Source organism: Streptopelia decaocto (assembly GCF_964273445.1).
Source record: "Streptopelia decaocto genome assembly, chromosome: 5".
Classification (NCBI taxonomy): domain Eukaryota; kingdom Metazoa; phylum Chordata; class Aves; order Columbiformes; family Columbidae; genus Streptopelia; species Streptopelia decaocto.
This window is the reverse complement of record NC_138659.1, coordinates 7,002,231-7,023,682: the sequence shown is the minus strand read 5'-3', so window position 1 is coordinate 7,023,682 and position 21,452 is coordinate 7,002,231. Positions and strand designations below refer to the sequence as shown.

General features: G+C 38.0%; 2 protein-coding genes across 8 annotated transcripts in view; one reads left to right on the top strand and one right to left on the bottom strand.

Annotated features, from left to right (window-relative positions):
* RALGPS2 (Ral GEF with PH domain and SH3 binding motif 2) overlaps positions 1-21,452 on the bottom strand; it is a 120,256-nt gene that overhangs the window by 35,431 nt on the left and 63,373 nt on the right. The gene's annotated exons all lie outside the window — the stretch shown is intronic.
* On the top strand, positions 1,989-21,450 carry ANGPTL1 (angiopoietin like 1). 3 transcript variants are annotated; one of them, XM_082052843.1, is made up of 6 exons: positions 1,989-2,369; positions 5,713-5,802; positions 8,932-9,789; positions 14,689-14,882; positions 17,141-17,411; positions 18,423-21,450. In XM_082052843.1, exons 3-6 carry the CDS (start codon positions 8,964-8,966, stop codon positions 18,608-18,610), a joined length of 1,479 nt encoding a protein of 492 aa, XP_081908969.1. In that variant the 5' UTR covers positions 1,989-2,369; positions 5,713-5,802; positions 8,932-8,963; the 3' UTR covers positions 18,611-21,450. The 3 variants fall into 3 exon arrangements, with proteins under 3 accessions (XP_081908969.1, XP_081908967.1, XP_081908968.1); XM_082052841.1 differs by having other exon boundaries at positions 5,710-5,802; XM_082052842.1 differs by lacking the exon at positions 5,713-5,802.

Here is a 21,452-nt window from a genome sequence, read left to right as displayed (position 1 = left end):
AATCTGTGATCAAAATTAATGATTTTAGGAACTCTACTATTTCTTTCCCCTAATTCAGTGATTAAAATAATAACAGAAGGAAAATTCATATTATCTACAACTCTTCAAGCTGAACAGAAACTCAAACTCAACCTGCAGCAACACGGGGAAAGTTAACTAAGCAAAAACTGCACTCAGATTGAAATGCGGTACAAATCCTGCAGTTCGTATTAATCGCAACTCCAAAGATCCAACAGCCTTATCGATAAGTCTCTTCAATCTTCTACCTGCTTTCTTCCCCACCAACATTGTAACCTCACTACTCATGCAATCCCTTGATCACATAGAGAGGAAAATCCTCCTCCTTATATGTTAATGCTGTAGATAAACTGCTTATTTTCATTCTAAATTCAACTCAATTTCTTGAACTTCACCCAAGACTAATCATTTTTGTCTCAACTAAATGAAACGTATCCTGACCAGCTCGGCTATTAAAAGGAATTGCTCTTTATCTCCTGCATCCTCCATAAGACATCCAAATTGAAAAAAAAAAAAATCACACTTAAACGTATTATTTAAGAAACTTGTTATAGTAACAGAGAACTTCTAAAATTGTATTTGCTTCACTCTCAGCCTGTATAACTAGAATCATAACAAGAAGTTTGGCTTTACAGGTGGAAGACTATTAATACAACCTCACAAGAACAGCAGTTGTGTTTGTATAGCACCTCACTGGTACAGCCCTCAAATGTGAGCGGGGAAACTCTGGGCATCGCTCCAAAATCAACACACACACACGCGTGTGCGCACACACACAGAAACACATTAAAATACTTGTGGTTGAAAGGTGACATATAAAAAAGTGAATAAAAAGCTATTACACATGACCTGATATACTACTAAATTTGCAGTTTTCCATTCTGCTAGAAATCAGTTTATTGAAATAATAAGAAACATCAGATAGTCACATTTATAGTGCTATGCTATCTAGACTGCATAAGACGTCCCAAACCTACCTCTGTCCAAACAGGCCTGGAAAACTCCCCAAACCTGCTCAGTCTTCTACAGAGAGGAGTAAATCATGTTTACTAATTATAATTAAGGAAATTCACTATGAACAGGCACCTGCAATATTACGCACGATTTTGTAAACCATCGTATTTGTAGGATTGTCTTTCTGAATGACTTAAACTCTGAGGTTTTTTTTCTTTCAGCCAAATCAAGAGCTCTTCTATAGAAAGCTGTTGTCTAAACTTATTTGATGTTTTTCTGTGAAGTCTAAAATAATTTTGAAAGCATAGCAGGGTAATTCTCTTTCAAATATAACTGGCACGTCCTTTGTGAAGAAACCAAAAAGATCAATGAAAGCAAACTGAATGCACATAAGTGTTGGCCAACTATTGACAGAACTAAACCCCATATTCTGCATTCCTCACAGGGCATAATCTCTGTGGCTTTTGCTACTTTAACACTAGTCTGATGTTATCAAATATTCTGATACCTACTCAAAACCATCACACACACGGTTTTAACATTTTCCACATGTATCGGAGACTTCATGCGTTTAACAACTGGAACTGTTTCTTATTAAGCGAACGTCAAGAACTGAATGCGACATTCTGTTGAACATTCTTCTAGACTATAAATGGTTCATTTTTCCTGTTGTATCCAGCCAGGCTGCCCCTTTTATTCCCAGCAACACAAATCGAGGTTTTTATCAGCCTGAAAGAATCTTTCTTCTAAATGAAGCCCAGCACTGTAATAACTTGAAAGGCATCTTTAGGCAGCGTAGTAAAAATGTTTGATTTGTAATCGCCCGCTGAACTCTTGCACAGTCTGTTGCCATATGGTACCTCCCTTCTCCTGGCAAACAATCTTTCCTTGTTCCGAACTCCTCGGCCTCCCTACCCCCTCCTTTTCTGGAGGCTACGGGTAGGAAATCCGAAGGAGGAGTTTCTTGTGCGCTCAGTGTGTTCGTGGTGACATCATAGGTGGGCTGAACGTCTAAGTCGAGTGTGTGTTTGTTTAAAAAAAACTGTCCAAAAGTGATGTATATGGAATCTGGGTCAGCTGTAGCTGGTTAGTGCACTTCTGCATGTGAGACTTAAACACTGCAGTTTCAAACAACGTTTCTTTCTCTCTTCTGGAATTAAACATGCTGAAACATTACTATTTTTTTTTTCTTAAATAATTAGTTAGCTTGGTTATTGTATGGAGAAACCAAATTCCTCAGTCCAGCTTGGATCTAATAGAGAAAGACAAAAGCAGTTTTCAACTCCAGCTGCAGATTAACAATCCACAGCATCGGGTAATATAGGAAGAGCAAGCAACTTGGCCTCTGGATTTTCCGTCTACCACAGAAGCAAAACAGCTGCAGGATTTTTTTCTTGGTAAGTTTTTAAGTTATTCTTACTTGCAGAAGTTTAATTTTGAGCTATTTGTGAATTCTACATACATCTCCCTCAACATACAACTGTGAAGAAACCAATCTCAGCCTGAGAAAAGTCTGACAACTAAAATATAAACCTCACTTTTGTGGCATTTGGTAGACTTTAGAAATTTGGAAAGAATTAAAAAGGACTGGGCATAAGAGCAGAGAGTAACTCGTTCCAGTTGTAAGGATGAACAAGACTCAGTTGTTCAGCTGTAAATCTTCTGTAGATTTTGTTATATACAGTTACAGAAAATTAGTACCACCAGATTCTTTGCTAAGCATGTAATTGGGGTATTGTGAACATGTTCATATAAAATTCTGATCCTACTGGAAAGCAAAAGCCAAAAATCCTATCGACTTCAGGGCAGCTGGATTTCACCCAACGCCAGAGCATAGACCCAGCATTACTAGAACTAGAAAATGGATACCTCAATTAAAGCACTGTAAAAAGTCCCAAGTAAATCAATGCACATCTGTAAGTAGCAATCATTGTATATCTTTTCAACTAAATTTTCATTTATGGTACTTCTGAGCAGCAGAGGTAGTCTGAGTTTTACAACCAACCAAGAAACCCAAGCCATACATTGATTTCAGCATATAATCAAGTTTGTAGCACAAATGATTGTGCAGCTGCAAATCCAAAGACTGCTGCACCAGGCACAAATCCCTTCCTTTAACAATTCACGGCATGATGGGGAAGTTAATCGTACCTAAAATGAGCAGCAGTTTGTATCTAAATAAAGATTCATTTCATAAACATGAAATGCAACATAGCAGACAACACTATATTAAGTGGAAAATCGAGAGGTTTGTTACAGTTCTTTGTGGGGAGAGGGAAGTGATACAGTTGCAAGTCAAGGATTAAAACAATAAAGCTGTTTACAAACAGAAGAAAAATGTACAGATAAAATGCAAAAAAGAATGGCTAATACACAATCTTCTACTTTTTGCCTTTCTTCATGCTGACTTGGAAATTAAAATACAGCAAATAACCCAGAACAATGGAAAAGAATTTAAGTTACGTATTTGTATTAACAAACTCTCAAAACCGTCTGACACGTAAAGAGAGAAAGAAGAGGGTGATGCTGAAAGAAGAAACCAAGTGTTACAGAAAATGAACTTAATAGAGGTTTAGTAACTATGGGAGGGGAAAAAATCTGAAACAGTCTTGACAAAAAAATGGATCCTTTCCAAGTTCTTGAGCTCTTTTTCTTACTATTTGTGCTGCTTTATATATTAAAGAGAACAATCTAAACAACAACAACCCCTCCATTTGAAGCCCACACTGTGAGCTTTGGACTCCACTCTCTGCTCATTCATCATTAGTCAAGGTTTTGATTTACGCTGCTCAGAACAATTCCTGTGTCTTTTGCAAATGAAAACAGCTGAGTCAGTATTTTTTAAGCAATAAACTGGCAATAAACTGCAAGGTTTTAACTCCTTTTTTATTGTTGTCTTCCAATTTTACTGTTCAAATTTTGAAATTCTTATTTTAAACAAACAATGGCCTACTAATATAATGCCGGTGCCACAAGAATGATCTGATGTATGACAGAAAAACGCACCATTTACAATTTTACAGGGAATCACTTCAGAGAGTGCAAATTCTGAATCTTCAAACTTGTGGCAGTATATACACAGCTTTATCAGGTTTTTCATTATTGTTTTACTGGGGTTAGTTTGCTGTTCGTAACATGCCCTACTAGTCTGGTCCTTAAAATTTATACACCAATGAATGAAATAAAATTCCCTATAGTACGAATTGCTAGATGCTTCCTGTCTTCAGTATCTATTTTACAGGGAATTCCAGATCCCCTAAATAACACATTTGCAAACGCAAAACGCATCACTCCATTGTACCTGCCTGTTAAAAAGGTGCAAAGACACACAATGGCTACAAAAAAAATATATAAAGGAACCCTCAGTAAAAAAATAACACAACAAACCTCACCATATAAATCTGGAATTTCTAAGAATTTATCATTTTTAGAAGTGACACATTTTCAATGATGGCTTCAAAAAACCCTGAAGATTTTTGAACTGCCTTTCCTAAAAGGAATCAGACCACTATTAATCTCAGAGAAGCAGAATTCTGTGCCTCAATACATCATGTGTCTGACTAACAAAAACCAAGAACATATTATTCCTGGATCCCAGTCAATACAATTGAAAGGAATCCTGTTATTTCAGCAGAGGCAGAATGACTTACCGGAAAAGCACTTGTTTAAATAGGGAAAAGTAACTTACAGAAGTACACAGATACACCAAAAATCCACGTGAACATTTGTCCTACAATAAGAGTGCTTTCACCATATTAGTAGTACTTCTAATGTTACAGATTCAGTTTTAAGTTTAAAAAGAAAATAATCCCCAAACATCTCCACTTATTCTGTGTAGAGATAAGGGAACACATATGGTTTTATTTATTTTAGCTGCTTCAACAAAGCTTAACAAGAAATGAAGTATGTGTAACATCCATAACAGAGCTTTCAGATTAACTGGTATCATGTTCAGAGATCTTTATTATTGGTATTTTCATTTACTTTCTGAAAAAAAACCCTGTTTGTTTCTCTCCCTGTTTTAGACATTTATGGAGGTTTAAATAGAGGGCACATTGTTATTTATCATTTAACCATTTCCTTTTAATAAATATTCTGGAGAAAAGTACATACTGATACTGCACTTTCCATACAAAGGGAAACCTATATTCACATTTACCTGCAACACTTCCCTTACATTCAGCCGTAACAGCCCACGCTGCCCAGGGAGAAGGAATCTGCGTCAGCTCTGAAAGAACAGATTCTAATTTGTGTTGTGGGTCTCCAAATCCTACATCCTGCTGAACGTGAGAGTCACAGCAGCACAAAGAACAAATAGTTTGCTGTGTAGAAAGTAAAAAAACCACCAAATATAAACTAGCTTCCACACTTCCTCATCCCTGCAACTCTAGGATTTGGAAATGATACAGTATTTGGGGGGGGCGGGGGGCGGGTAACACAGCCCATGTTATAGTAGTTTCTCAGAGAAAGTTAGAAATACTAGTTACTGGTTTGGTTTGCTCTTTTAAATTGGAATTTTGTTCCTTCAAACACTGTTTAAAGTGATAAATCAAAGACCTGTTTTGCAAACAAGGGGTTTTTTAATGGGGTAAGTCTGGAAAGAGACAGAAACCAGAAGAAAAGGAAAGGCATTAAACATAAAATGGTATTGAAGGCCTGTCCACAGCTTGGAGTATGTCAGATGAGATGCTGATGAGGTCTGTGTGGCTATGAATAGCTGCCCGCTCTCTCCTGCAGAAGCAATCAGACATCGCTGCCAGAACACGGGGAACGGCACCTCCACAGAAAGCTGGGACGCAAACCCGGGTGACACAAACACGACAGAACCAAGTGAGTGACGGGCTCTTCCTGTTTCAAAACCACCACGGGTCATAAAGAGTTAAATAATGCATGTTAAAGCAATAGTAGCTGATTTTCCAAGGTCTGCACTCAGGGATTTCAGCAGCCCCGCTCACCACAAGCAACTTGAGACTTGCAGGAAGGTTTTGGGACTGGTTTTGTTTAAACCGATCCCTGAGTCTCAACCACTTTCTCTCATAGCAGTTATGACATTAAACATTGAAACCTGGGAATCTCTGACATAACGTGTCTGATTTTAAAAACCCTGAAACTATTTCCCAACTCTAATATTTGTCGTCCTTAAGTCTTACATATTAGGCTATCATTCTGTGATATTTTGGATAAACAGCTTCTATTTTTCTAAGCTGCTTGCCCAGAACACCAGGATATTTCTGAAACAGTATTTTCATTTCCTTCTAAGCTGATTAAAACTCCAGGTAAATATCTTCCTCAGAACCTATTATTGTATAACAAGTTAGGCATTAAGCTACTCAAACACACCAAGCAACATCGTAAGACGTTTAAATTTTTCATTTCCATGGAAGCACGTGCATTTCCTACCACGTAGATTCTCAGAAGGGACTGATCCATGCTTATCTGAATGCCTCAGCTTCATGCAAGACATTAGAATTAATTCAGAGCTTTAGGGTATAATCTTATGCAGCTGTTGCATTTGGTTATGTTATATTAGACCATTTAATTCATTTTCTGGTCTGAGAGCGTGTATATATAGACAGAACTTCTAACTTTCACATTCTCCGGCAGGGGGATTGGACTTGATGATCTTTCGAGGTCCCTTCCAATCCCTAACATTCTGTGATCTAAACATAGATGTTCAAAATGCACACATATAATATTAAAACAAACGCAGAAAGCAGACTGCAGTAGAATACATGGTTAGGAAGTGGGCTGCATTGCAAAATGTTTGGTTTTGAAAGATTCATTTAAGTTTTAACGTATTTCAGGGGCAAAATGTGCTGCTGTAGGGAAACCCCCCAGCCATTCATTATTTAAGTAACTGTATAGGGTCTTTAAAAACTACCAAGAACTAAAGTGCTACTTGCCTTTTTGGACTATGAAGTAGCTATTGTATACTGTGAAAACAGTAAAATGCTGGTCTTGTACTAGGCTTCATCCTTAACCATTGGCCATAAAGTCACTTTCCCTGCATCTGCAAACACTGAATGTGAAGTACTGAAAAATAATTCAGGAGATGGGAAGAGGTTTTAAACTTCAAACAATTAGTTCAGCTCATCTTTGTCAATTTAGGAGCTGCACACAGACCTGTATCCCATGAGTTTACCATGATTCACGTGAAAATTTAACCTCATGAACTTCCAACTCTGAGCACTGTTCAAGTGATTAATATTTGGAGTGTCTGAAATTACCAAAGAAAAATACACAATTAGCTCTGGAGAAAAGTGATACTTTCTCCTACTTTTTTTTTTAAACATAAGCTCCACTTCGGGCAGACAAATATTAACAGAACTTTGAACCAAGTTCTGTTTCTGAAAAAAAGTTACTAGTAGACATCAAAATACTTATTGCTACATACAGTGAAATACTTATTACTTCATAACAGTGAAACAAGCAGAAATAAGATTTTAAATATAAACATTCCCAAACTTTTATGTATTCCATCCATTTATGTAAGGGAAGAGATTATTTTTAGGATGTGTTAAAAGCAAGTGTTTCCTTCTCCTCCCAGAACCAGGGCTTGCACTACAAAACCAAAGCAAACCTAACGCCAAATTAAAAATAAATGTTTTAGGCAACAGTGGAATACTTGATCAAGACTCCTCAATATAATCCCTAACTGCATGTACAGCATGGCTTGAAGTTTGTAATCACTACTCTTTAGTGAAGCCAAACAATAAAGACTTGACACGTTTACTCTGAGACTGAGCAGACACCACTGCAGCAATAATATTAAAACCAGAACTGGGAGATGTGACCTGACACAAAAGTCACCTTATAATTGGTAAATGTGAATGTACAGGGAGCAGCCCTGGTCTGCTTCTCCTTCAGGGTGGCTGTTTCAGGACTGCCAAATGCACTTAAACTTGAACTTGGCAGGAACAGCATGAAAATTACTGACTTTCTCTGGTTTTACTTTATTGCTCTTCCTAACTATACAAAGGCCACTGTACAAGGCCTTGTACAACCCCTCGCAGTCTGGAATAGGAAAGCCAGATCCACAGCTGAGATAAGGAGTGAGCTGCTTGACAAAGCAAATAGAACACAAAAAATGAGGGGTTTTGCCCCCAATTTAAGTGCTACCTTTGTTTATAATACCAAGTATTTTAAAAATAAAGTTAAACCCCTCAGGTCCATCTAAGAATATCCTTGCATTTTTCTCACTGCATTTTCATTCTTTACACAAAGTTTAAAAAAATACATTATATTCTTTAAAAAGTTAATTAAACACTTTGGTATGGTATGTATATTGGTAACACACCTGATACTTCAGTGTTACTTGGATAAAAATGTTCTCAAAGATACAAAAATAGTGTGACAACAATTGTAAATGTTCATCACAAAAGGCAACTAAGCTGGGACAAATATAGAGCAAACAGCATTAGAGGCTTTTCTTAAAGATGCTAAGTTACCTGAATGTGTAATTTTTGATGTTTAAGAAAACTGTTATGCTAATCTCCTGCATACAGTGTTTGATATAATCTGAATTCCCCAATTTCTAGAAATATTTTTGAAAATACTATCAGCCATCACTCTGTCTCCCTGCACCGTTGCCATGAAGACATTCTACAAACACTCTGCATGTTCTATAACCTTGTGCATTTAATTGCAGTGAGTACAGTTCTAACCAGTTGAATTTACAATGAAAGTATAATACGTAATCTAAGCAGAACACTGTTTCTGAAAGTTTATTCATTGCAACAACTCTACTAAATCCAATACCTAAATTTTAAGGTTTGCTGCTCAAAACAGAAAGCTTTTCTTTGCAGCTAATCTAATGAATCCTGACTTCAAGTGACAGATTCCAAAGACTTGTTTACATACGTGTAAACACAGCAAACCCATCATTTTATGTATTTAAGCAGTACAAGAGCCTTAGTTATGGCTCTAATTTAATAATTTTATCCTTTATTTGTTCAATAGTATCTTCTGGCAGCCAACACACTTGATTCAAAATGAAGATATTTAAATGGACTTGGGGTGTGCTATTGTTCCTGCTGTTGTCTATCGGGCGCTGTACAGAACAATCCACGCCTAATAAAACGTCCCAACGGAGGCACCCTCGCTCAGCAGACGGTGGAGAGGAAGGGAAAAAATGTGGTTACACATTCTTGGTCCCAGAACAAAAAATCACAGGGCCCATTTGCGTGAATACTAATGGACCAGCTACTGGCAACAGAAAAGACGAAGTCACGAGAATGGACATAGAAAACTTGAAGGACGTGCTGTCCAAGCAAAAGCGGGAGATTGACATTTTGCAATTGGTAGTGGACGTGGATGGAAACATCGTGAATGAAGTAAAATTACTGCGGAAAGAAAGCAGGAACATGAACTCGCGGGTCACCCAACTGTATATGCAACTCTTGCACGAGATAATTCGGAAGCGCGATAACTCACTTGAGCTTTCACAACTGGAAAACAAGGTCCTTAACGTTACAACAGAAATGCTGAAGATGGCAACAAAATACAAGGAGCTCGAAGTAAAATACGCAGCACTAACTGACCTGGTGAACAACCAGTCTGTGACTATCTCGCTGCTGGAAGAGCAGTGCTTGAGAATCTTCTCGCGCCAGGACACGCACGGGTCCCCCCCTCTCGTCCAAGTGGTGCCACAGCACATTCCCAACAGCCAGCCCTACAGCCCCGTCCTGCTGGGAGGGAACGAGATCCAGCGAGACCCCGCTTACCCCAGAGACAGAGACGTAAGGCCACCGCCTGACCCAGCCACTTCTCCTACAAAGAGTCCTTTCAGAGTACCGCCACTGGCTTTAATTAACGAGGGTGAGTTACCTATTGCTATTTACCTAACCTGAGATTTCTCCGTTTGGAAGGAAACCATCCCGGCTATACAAGTACCTGGTACAGCCGGCCCTTTCTCCTAGTTCTGATTTTCCTCCCCCACAAGGAAAGCTTTAGTTTCTCAAACAGTCTAATACTTAAGCTACAGCCGTGTAAGATGAATTTGTTGAAGTAGCTGATACTCAGAAATTAAATCTGAAGAATTTACGCCTTTGAGTCACAAAATATTGGGGTTTCTGTCTCCAGCTGGGTTTGAGTTATGGGAATGAAAATTCAATATTAGCATATACTTTCTAGTATTTAGCCCTGCTTCTTTGAAGATGCCTGCTAGCTACATGTTACAGTAACTAATTCATCTTAAATAAACCAAGCAATTTTAAGTCATTTTCCTCTATACTTACACATCTGTTCCCTAACACACATATACATTTGCCAGAAGTTAAACCTGCTAGAAGCATTTTACTCATATTCTGAGCTGCTTTAAACTGAAAATCTGAATCAACCAACACAGTGGTGCAGTAAGTCTTCAAGTGTTTGGTTGAAATATTAAAGACAGCAAGATAAGTTTGAAAGGATAATTCAATCAAGACTGGATCCAATTAGATGCACTCAGCTTTGAAAATTTAAAACGAGGAACCACATTCCCAGTAATTTGATGTCAGTAGGGGATGGCAAGTTAAATTAATACCATTAATATTACGAAAATACATTCAGGAGACTGTGTAACATCTTCATGTGTTACATTCTTCAGGTCATTATATCAATTAATTTATCATTAGAAACAAAACTAGTCACAGGAAAACTAATTACCTCTGAGCTGCCCTGATTCTCACTTCATTAAAATTTTGTCAGAACTGCAATAAAATAATAATTAAGGATTCAAAAAAACCAAGGTTTCCTGAGACATCCATTCAAGTGCTTGCTCTTGGCTTTTGTTAGATTGCACAGCAAAATGTGGGTGTGTTTTTGGATCGGGTATTTTTGACTTTCAAATTGCCTTTAGTCACAGTGGGATCCTAAGATGAAGACAAACGTTTATTTGTGACTATTCTACAGCACTACAAACAGCTAGCAGCTGATGTAACGAGCAACTGTTTCTATTCAGAGTCTGCAGAAAATTCAGGCGCAAGCCCAACTAAAATGCCAGATGTCATGAGAATTTAAAATGCACATCATGACACAAAGGAAACAGCTAAAAAAACGGCAACTTCCTATTTCCCAGAAAACCCACACTTCAGGGTTCTGTTGTCAATGCATCTTTTTCTCTCAATATATGCATGCTGTACATACAAAATGAAGCAACAGCACTAAATATTTCTCTCTAATCTATATACCATGGTTTCACTAACCTCTCTACCTTTAGAAATTTTGTGTTTGAATCAATTTTTGCAAGGGAACACAAAGAAATCTTAGGAAATTGATTGTAACATTATTCAACTTACTTCATTTCATACCAGATTCTTGAGTTTGCAGTTTGTTTCCTGCAGTGCCTTGGGAAAATGAGGGTTAGAATTGCTAGAGCTGGTAGAGCATCAATCATCAAAACCAAAACTTCTAAATTGCAACACAATGCCCAGTTATTATCTCTGGTCTTTTTAAATTACATAAGCATATTTAATGGTGCACAGAACCAAAATTGTCTATGCCATAGAAAAAAGAACATTCCAGTTAGAAGATTATGACTATTTATAATGTATAGAGATGTCCAAAAAGCCCAATGAAAACCACACAGTCCCATTCAGAAACAGGCCTGTCAAAGACTTGGTTACGGCAGCACAGACAACTGGACAGACAAGCAGGAGCCCTCTCTTACTGGATCTGAAGAAGCTGTACCTAACAAATACCTGCACGCAGCACTTCACAGAAGGGTCGATGTGCATCTCAGTATTGTGGGTAGAGCGTAAGATTCAAAATAGATGTGGGACAGAAGGATGTGATCATCTTTTCTTAAGAGTATTTTGGTTAATTTGCATTAAAATTGCTCTAAAAAATGAGAAAGAATAACGTTCCCATGAATTGTAGCTTTTGCAATTACCTTCATCCTTGGAACAACCACCAGTGTCCCCAAATGTTGCAAAAAGTAGCTTTACGTAAGCAGAGTACTTGAAAACTATGGACACAGAGCCCACTCTGCTGCTAACACCTCTTAGTTAATAATGTAACCGGTGTTTTAATATATGTCCCATTTTGTTTTGGAATTTTCCTTTCCTGTTGCCCAAAAAAGCCTCTATATGAAGCTTACACAAGCAAAGCTGCTCTATCATCCACGCAAGTTAACATTTGGCATCTTAAAATAAGATTCAGCCATCATTTTATTAAGCTGCCAACTTAAAATATTTCATCACTTTCCTTCTCTACTACAGCTAATTTACAAGAGAACATGATCTGTACTAAATCATGTCTAAACCACAATTTTAAAAGTGAAACGTTTAACCGTTCATCTTCTCAGAGTATTTCTAACTTATAACTAATTATCTGCACAACTTAGTGTACACAGTGTTACAAAATCCTCGATGTGGACGAGACACTTATTCCTTTCACAGATAACAAAATTATAAGAGAATAATAATGTTTTTCCATTAGCCAGAGCGCCTTCACTCACACCAGCACTGTGGAGATTCTTACACAAATCTCAGCATTTCCACTGAACAAGAAATGTATCAGTTCTATGAGTGAACTTAAAATAAATACATGTAACAAAGAATTTACTTCTCAAAAAAGACTCAAGGCTATACGCCAAAAGCTATGGGATTCATTGCATTTCCTTACTCTAAAAGCTGAAGTCTGTTACTACTTCTACCACATTAATCTATGATGAGCACATGGAGAAATCTGAGCACCAAAGAGCAGACAAGTTGCATCTTGTGACCTTAATTCCAGCTGAATTTCAGAAGTGATCAGAGTCTACTCTATAAACAGACCAGCACAATTCTGTCTGCCTTAAAAGCTACTTAAAATCACTCCAAACATCTGCTTGGGTCTCATGGAAAAAATGAGTCCTCAATTCCTCCTCCAGCAGAAATCACATGAAATAACACAGAGCAGATCTAATTGAGCTATTCTTCATATTCAATTAAAGTTACAAAAAATACCACTCAACTGTTCACGCTTTTTCTAATGCAATAATTGCTTTACAATCATACTCCTAGAATAACCACCCCGTGATTTTAGCACCCAAATTTACTTTAGACAGTTCAAGGAAAGGGAACAAGACCCAACTTAGCCCAGGGGATTCTCTATCCCACTGGACATACTTTGCAATGTGCAAAATCTACCTGGAAATTTTAATTGTGAACTAGAGAAAAAGCACTCCCCTACCAAAGCTACAGCATTTCTTCGCTATGCTACTCCCTGCACACATGACCAGGATGACAAATCCATTGTCAGCCTTGCCGGTACAGTACACAGCAGCACTTACAGCGATGGCTCCTCTGTGTCTGCAGCTTCTTGGTAACACAGCCAGAGACTCCAAGCGTCACCTGCCTCAGATCCACAAGCTTCTTGCACTCCAATTAATGAAATGCTTTATGGATTTCTTGCTAATTGCACACTTATCCAACTGGCACCTACTACTTTAAAATCTAAAAAAAGTGATATTTTTCAATTTGCTTTTCTCACACCACCTTAATTTGCAATGAAGGTCATTTTCACTTGACCTCTACTTTTGATTAAAGGATAACCTCAGCAACTTTCTGCTATGCTGCTTTGCACATTAGCTTCTTCTGTGACTGATGAATGTTCTCTGAACTTCCAAGCAGATTTGAGAAAATGAGCCTTCTAAAATGAGGGGAAAGCTATAGGTAATCTATTTTCAGATTTACTAAGTATGAGTTTTCAAATACACTTAGGGCATCCAGCACTAACTAGCCACCAGAACATACCCTGCTTCTCATTTGTAAATAACCAGTCTCTCTAAATCAACTGAAGTATATGAACATTAATATAAATATTTTTTCTAAAAAGTAGAAAATAAGAATACTACCAAAAACTGAAAGGCAAATTAAGCAAAGTTTGCAGAGATATGCAAGCTGCATCATTCTTACAGAATAACCTTAATTCTGTAAACAGTATTTGTAAAACCACTATTCACATGGTCTAAACTAGAGCGTTCAAGCAGCATTGTCAAGAGCAGTTTTTGTAGAATCACAGCCTTGCAAACAAGCACATGAGCCCTTTCAGCTGCTCCAAAGTCCTTCTCCACTGCTGGCGTATTTTCTTCATTAGTATCCATCCACATGTATCACATCAGGATGACATATGAAACTTAAAAAGATTCCTATCCACAGTTAACAGGCTGATCCTAGAACTGGACAAGAACACAGAGGCAAAAAAGTTATGCAGTACCAGAATACTCTGTCAATAAATCCCATGTCTGTAGACTTTGACAGTGAGTATTTCCTATAGCAGCCCTCCAACTATTTAAGTATTCATGGGGCAGGGGGGTGGTGTTTGGGTGTCTTGGGTTTGGTTTGGTTTAAATTTCCACCAGATTCAAATGGGTGCACTAGGACACTGCAGGAAATTTACATCTCCTGTAAAAGTGGTACAGGAGAAAACAGCTAATGAAAATCATAGTGCACTTCTTGAATATCAAGAGTCAGAGTATAAATCTTTGACATGGTGTGCAAAGTTAAAAACTGGGTTTTGGTAACCAAAGTCTATTATCTGTCAAGGAAAATGATTTTTTTTTTTTTTTTAATACGTATATAATATTGACATTTATTTATATATACACAATTAATCTAAGGCCGTAACTTTTCACACTGCTTTCCATGGCAGCTCTCCTTTAATTAAATTACTGACTTTCCATGACAAAATATTCTGGAACAATGGGCACTGCAGAGCCAATCTTGAACGCTTACAGTATTTCTTCTCAAAAAGGTCCATTCAAAGACTGCCAACAAGCCAAGGAAGCCGGGCATTCCAACAGCGGGATTTATATGATCAAGCCTGAAAATAGTAACGAACCGATGCAGCTATGGTGCGAGAACAGCCTGGACCCCGGAGGATGGGCAGTTATTCAGAAGAGGACAGATGGATCTGTCAACTTTTTCAGGAACTGGGACAGTTACAAGGTAAATTTTGGAATGCAGAAAATCAGCTGCTTTGTTTGTGTGGCAGCAACATTATCTGTTGCAGTCAAGATGGTTCAAACACTTCCAATGCAATTCTTCATTGCAAACAGTTGTACCGAACGATAAGCACTGAGGGGATGGACATAGCTGCTTAAGTTAGACAGTGGAATTAATTTTACGAACAAAGATAATTGAAAAGAGTGGTCATCCCTCAGAGGCAAATATATTTCAGTGGGAATGTCCTATTTCACTCAATGCATTACTTAACTTCCTATGAACTAACTTATTGTCTGAAACAGCCTGCACTTGTAATGCACAACACAACTGAGGAGACACATGTTGTTCTAGACAGTGACTGGGAAGTCATTTATTACAAAGAGCCGACTAAACACACGATTTCTATTAACACCCTGAGAACTACAGTGAGTACTTGAAAAGCTTAATTGTCTCCCTTACGAATAAACAAGTTCAGCCAGTGGAATTATTCATTTAAGCACACTAATAGATTTGCAGGATCAGGGCCTCAACTTAAAAATATTCCTAATAATGAATTAAAGGAAATAATGTCTACCTTTCAAATTAGGTTAGGAATTTGAAGAGGTAGGGCTGGCAAAGGGAAACACATTCTTGTGTGTTATTGTGATATTTTGCACTAGCAGGCAAAATATGTGGGATGACAAACACATGCTGCTTTGGTGTAATTACATGCTAGACAGGAAATGTGAAAATCCATTCTGTTGAGTATTTTAAATAATAACCATGTGCTGACTTCATACATATAGGATGCAGCTTTTCGCTCTGATGCTGTGCTGACTTTAAATGGATCTGTGATTGCCATGTGCGTTGTGTCTGAAGAGGGAACTGAGCCACATGTAACTCAATTAGTAATCTAAAAATAAGAGCATATATACAAAGGAAATGATAAAAGATTACTACGAGGATTCTATGAGGATTTTAACCTTTTGCATTCTTGGGATTTTATCATTCAAATATTAATCATCCTTTAGTAACCATTATTCAAAGCCTTTACTGCCCAGAAAAGCAAGTGATTGTGTTTTGGTTTTGTTTGGTAGTTTCATTGTTTTGTTTTTCTAACATAAGGTAGTTACAGAGTATTATATAGTAACCACAAACATTTTACACATAACGTAAAGAAAACATAGAAGGGTGTATAAATGGTGTTTAATAATGGCTCAGTCTTGGGCAAGACTTGGCTCCCATGAGACCTCTCATCAAATCCCTGTGGCTGCAGACAGTGCTCCTTGATAACGTCACATAACTGAACATGCACCTCTGCAACTGGCTTTAAGCTACAGGCTGCCCCGCTGACACCAGACACGTCTCCCGCATCCACATTCCTGCTTCTTTCCCCAACCCTGTGTGGCCGCACAGCTCCAAGGCTGACACAAGGGACGCATTACAAACGCGGCCACGGGCCAGGAGAAAAGCACCGCTACCATTTTTGGAAGCAGCGTTGATGCCAGATCAACCAAAGCCACCTGTGAAACTGCAGCTTGAGCTGAGACTGTTTATCTCCTGGAGACAGACTTGCCCAGAAAGTGATTTGAAGCAGGAAATCAACTCTATGTCCTACAGCCGGAGAAGATCTCAGGAACTAGGAAGCATCACAGATGTGACATACCCACCTTCGGTGCAACACCAAACACTAACAACGCTGGCTTGCAGCAGGCATGAAATTTCGCTGCACAGCTACCAGCCTGGTAGTCTGTGATTTGAAAGGAAAGACGCCTTTAGATTTCATTTCTAATAAATCTAGTGAAGAGTAGAAATGAATTATGTGATTAAACTTACAGTAAAAAACAACAGCTGTCGCATTAAAAAGGCACCTGAACACTGAGACTGTTGATACATAAATAGCTTTTCCAACCCAGAATATACCCCCTTAAATTTCATTATCCATACATTCTTAGAGATTCCCTTAGCTTTGTCAAGAAATGTACTGTCTCAGTTTCCCATTTTCTCTCCCTTTACCTCAAAAAGAAGAGGACACCACAGAAAACAGACAGTTTTGCCACCTTCAAGGATTCTGGTAGTGCCTCAGGCAGCTAGCACTCCAACTGAGTAAATGGGCAAGTGCAGCAAAATAAAGCATTTAAATGTATGGGTTGAGCTGTCATGCAGAAGCTCAAAGGCTTTCAGTACCCCAGTTCCAGTGGTTTATAATAGTCCTGCTGATTAGCATTTTCCCAAACAAGAAAAAGTAAGCTAACATCACCTTCTGATCTTCTTTTGTACAGAAAGGATTTGGAAACATTGATGGAGAGTACTGGCTGGGACTAGAAAACATTTACATGCTTACCAATCAGGATAATTACAGACTATTGATTGAGTTAGAGGACTGGAGCAATAAGAAGGTCTATGCAGAATACAGCAGTTTCCGTCTGGAGCCCGAAAGCGAATTCTACAGGCTACGCTTAGGAACATACCAAGGAAACGCAGGCGATTCCATGATATGGCATAACGGAAAGCAGTTCACAACACTGGACAGAGACAGGGATATGTATTCAGGTAAGGAAACCAGGATGCACGTGAAAAGTGATTACAGTAGATTCCTTTAGAAAAGAATATAGTACTAAAAAAGTACGTAAATTCTGATAATAAAACTCTATTGAAAGATGCTTCAAATCGATAAAGATAAAAATCACATTGACAGCGCCTCCCTCAAGCCCCTACTCCGTTCAGAAATTCAAATTCTATTAGTCTCATGGCAGGCACACTATAGTAAGCTCGACATTTAACTCAGTGACATCCCTATGACTTTCCTGTGACTCCCTGCAGTCACAACACCCATCCCAGTGACCTCTCAGGTAGTGCTGTGGCCACATAATCACCATGAACTAAAGCCTCTGAACGGCATGAAAGGAACTGCATCAGTGCACAGGCTTAGTTATGCCCCAATACTTGAGAAACGGGCAGATTATTTCATTCTACTTAGCAAAGAACACTTTTTTTGTTAATTTCCACACTCTTCCTCCAGCTTTCACCTTAAAGCAGCAAAAGAAAGGTTGGAGAGATTAATACCTCAACAGTACAAGTGATTTCTTTTGTCTCTCCCTCTTTCTCAACTGTCAGTAAAGCTGGACAAATCTTGCAAACTCTTAAACAAGCCTGTCAATACACAAGTTGCAAACAACTCTTTGTGGAACTGTGGCCCTGCGTGCTGCTTGGGACTGTAGCAACTCACATTGCTTCCACCAAAGTATTTCTAAACAGCACATAACACAAGTTCCTTCAGCGTTAGCTCATGGACAAGCACTGCTGCTAGTCTGAGAAAAATTGATTTCTTTAAGTTTTCAGCTGTCACATTAAACACAGTGTCAATAATCACTCCAGGCAAGAGTTGCTGTTACAACAGAATTCATCATTCAGCTAGACGCAGCTATTGATATGACCACAACAGGCTATGAAGTACTTGAAAGCAAAAGCTAAAACATGAACTAAGCCAAAATACAGAAGTGTTTTTCATCTCCATTTTTCCTCTTGAATGTTGAAGCTCACCCATTTCCCTCTGTTCCACAGGCAACTGTGCTCACTTTCACAAAGGCGGCTGGTGGTACAACGCGTGTGCCCACTCCAACCTCAACGGGGTCTGGTACAGAGGCGGCCACTACCGGAGCAAGTACCAGGACGGAATATTTTGGGCTGAGTACCGGGGAGGTTCCTACTCCTTGAAAGCAGTTCAGATGATGATCAGACCTATAGACTGAGGAGGAAAATCCCACAGTGCTCAAGTGATCATGTATAAACTTCTCAGCGCTTGAGTTCCAGAAAAATAAAATATTACTTTTTATTCATTATTTTGCACAACCTACCCCTGCAAAAAGCAGGTCTACAGTTTTCCTCTCTTCCCCCCCTCCCATTGTGTTCCCCCTCCTTTTTTTTAGAAACTTCTTCTACTGTGACAGACGGTGTTTTTTTAAACACACATTCACAAAAGCAGATGTTTGTGCTTGCAAAGCATATTTATCTTTGTTCAAGTCCAACATACTTTATGTAAACAGTCATTAAAGCTGGTAAAAAACTCCAGACATGACAAGATATAAGCTTTTCACTTAAAAAGCTTATGCTTTTACAGGTTAGCTCAAGCCTTAAATGTAAATATGTGAAATGACATTGTCTTGCTTTAATGTGAAAATTGATTAGTTATTTAACAATTTATTTAAAAATGTTGGTATTACATACAATGAGAATCTGACTTCACATCCCTGTTTAAGCTTTACTCCAAGAAGCTACACAAAAAATTGAAGCCATTCTAGCTTTGCCAGCAGAGAGAGATTTTTTGGCAACAAATTATTTCAAAATGAAGTGGTGAATTAAACAAAGTATAAAATTTCTTAGTGGTGTAGAGAATTCCTTAAGACCTGCATATCCCACCTTCTGTTAAACACTTGGTCAAAACGTCCTTAAGAAAAATAATTGCATGAAAGAAAGAAGAAGAAGAAATTGCTCAGTACTTTTTTTTTTACTTTCTACCTCCATATTCAAACAGCCTATTTAAACAAATGTATTTCTTGATACTTCAAACTTAAGTGACAAAATGAAAAGTTTCGATCTTAAAATCGTGACTTGCCACTTGGACACCGCTCCCTGCTCCGATGAGGAGTGACGAGATCTACAGAAGTGTTCACACGTACTAACTTAGAGAAGAACCAACTCTCTGAATATTATAAGTTTCCTCCAATGCAGCTTTCTGCTGACATAGGAAAACCAAGATCAGAAATCAGCCAAGTCTGTTCTTCCTGCAACCCCAAACTTGGACTGCTCTTCTGACATACACGTTTCCCTTCCCCACATGTATACAACTCTGATATTCTCTATATTAAATTTGTTATCTTTCTGGATATCTGACTTCCACCGGAATTAATACCTTATTTAAGAAGTTAATTAGAAAATACTTTTCCAACCTTTAACAAATGCCATAAGATACACTGCGTCAAAACAAGATTGTCTCAAAATCAGAAACCAAATATCCACTTTAGGTACCAGAGTCCCCAAAACTAAAGCTTTTTCCTCCCATATAAAATTATTTTAAAACTGTATTTAGCCACACGGGCTACCTAATTTAATTTGACATTAGACAAAAGTTAAATATGCTGTTCTGAACTGTAACCATTGTATTTCTTTGGCACCTTGTATGTCTCTTCAGGATTTGAAGGAACCTTGCCCCTACTTAACATAAGAATTCCTAGGAGCTAAAAGAATAATCTTATTGGTATATTAAATTAGTCAATACCAATTGCTGTGCAAAACCTCATTTGTAGTTCAGAGGAGAGAAAACAGCATTCTGCTTTCAAAACACACTCTCTGGAGTAGATAAAGCTTCATTGCTAATATATGGCTGCAAGGGTTGTGGTTACATCTTTGGTCAGAGATTAAAGCCAACAAGTCTCAATAGTATTTAACTGAGGCTGGCATGGTGGGTGGATGGGGAAATCACTCCCAGCATATTCCATTCCCAAATTCCAAGAATTTTAACTGACACAAATGTTTAAGATGACAATTCCGAAATTGTACTTTGTATAAGGAATATTTATTTTTTACAAATATCATACAGACCTCATTGATTGAGTGTTCTATAAGATGCTTTTTAATTGCAAATGCTAAAAATTCAGACTATCTAGAGTAGATTTCTTTTTCTATGGTAGCTGGATAGAAGAACAGTTGAAGTAAATGTAAAAGCTGAAAATGCCCTCCAAAACATTCCTTTAATGAACACTTCTGAGAGCTTAAGTTCATTAAACCCATTTCCTCTCCTTGGAATCCTGAGATCTTATTTTACCACAAGAACTTCTTGCCTGCTACAAAAACGGTGTTTATCCAGTGCAGTCAGTGAAAGGTATACTTTAAGAAACCTCTAAGTAAAATTACCTTCCACTCAGCCTTTGGATTAAATCTTATACGTTAGACTTCTAAAAAGTGAGTCTCTTCCAGTTTAAAGCTGCAGGATGGCATTAACTAAACATTATTACAGAATATACCCAGAAAGCTCAGGCTGTACAAATGCTGTGCTCTGAAAGACTTAGTTTTAAGCTGCCTACTTAAGATTACAAGGAGGGAAAGCGCAGCTTCTTTTTCAGGTTGGTTCATGCTCTGTACAGTAATTTATCGCTATCAAATGCTTGCAACTCTATCACTTCCTGGCTTTCGGGTTGAATTTTCTAAGCAGTATAAGTGACTTTAAAGTTCAATGTTTTCTCTCACGCTTTTTTTATGAAAAGTTTTTCAAAAGAGGCTATAGCATCCCTGTAGCTCATTGCACTGGACGTTCAGAACCGTCTGTCTGCGAAGGTTAGAGCTTTGTCAGTCCAAAGCTAACCAAGCAGACCTTGCAAAAGTTTAACCTGTACTAAACCTGAGACACAGTTTGCACATGTATTTCCAAAGTCTATTGCAAGCAGTATCACTGAAGTAGCTGAATATTCATCAGAAGAATACTTCAATAACCTGTTTTCAGCTTTCCCATTTCTGGATATAATTCCTGAAAGACAGCTATAAGAAAATATTTCACAAGGTAGTACTGCTTAGTTAAATAAAAATCTTACTTCAAGA

Coding starts and splice junctions, on each gene's coding strand:
- ANGPTL1 (XM_082052842.1), top strand. CDS start 8,964: ATGAAGATATTTAAATGGACTTGGGGTGTGCTATTGTTCCTGCTGTTG. Junction 9,790..14,688: donor ACTGGCTTTAATTAACGAGG/GTGAGTTACCTA, acceptor CTTCTCAAAAAG/GTCCATTCAAAGACTGCCAA. Junction 17,412..18,422: donor AGACAGGGATATGTATTCAG/GTAAGGAAACCA, acceptor TCTGTTCCACAG/GCAACTGTGCTCACTTTCAC.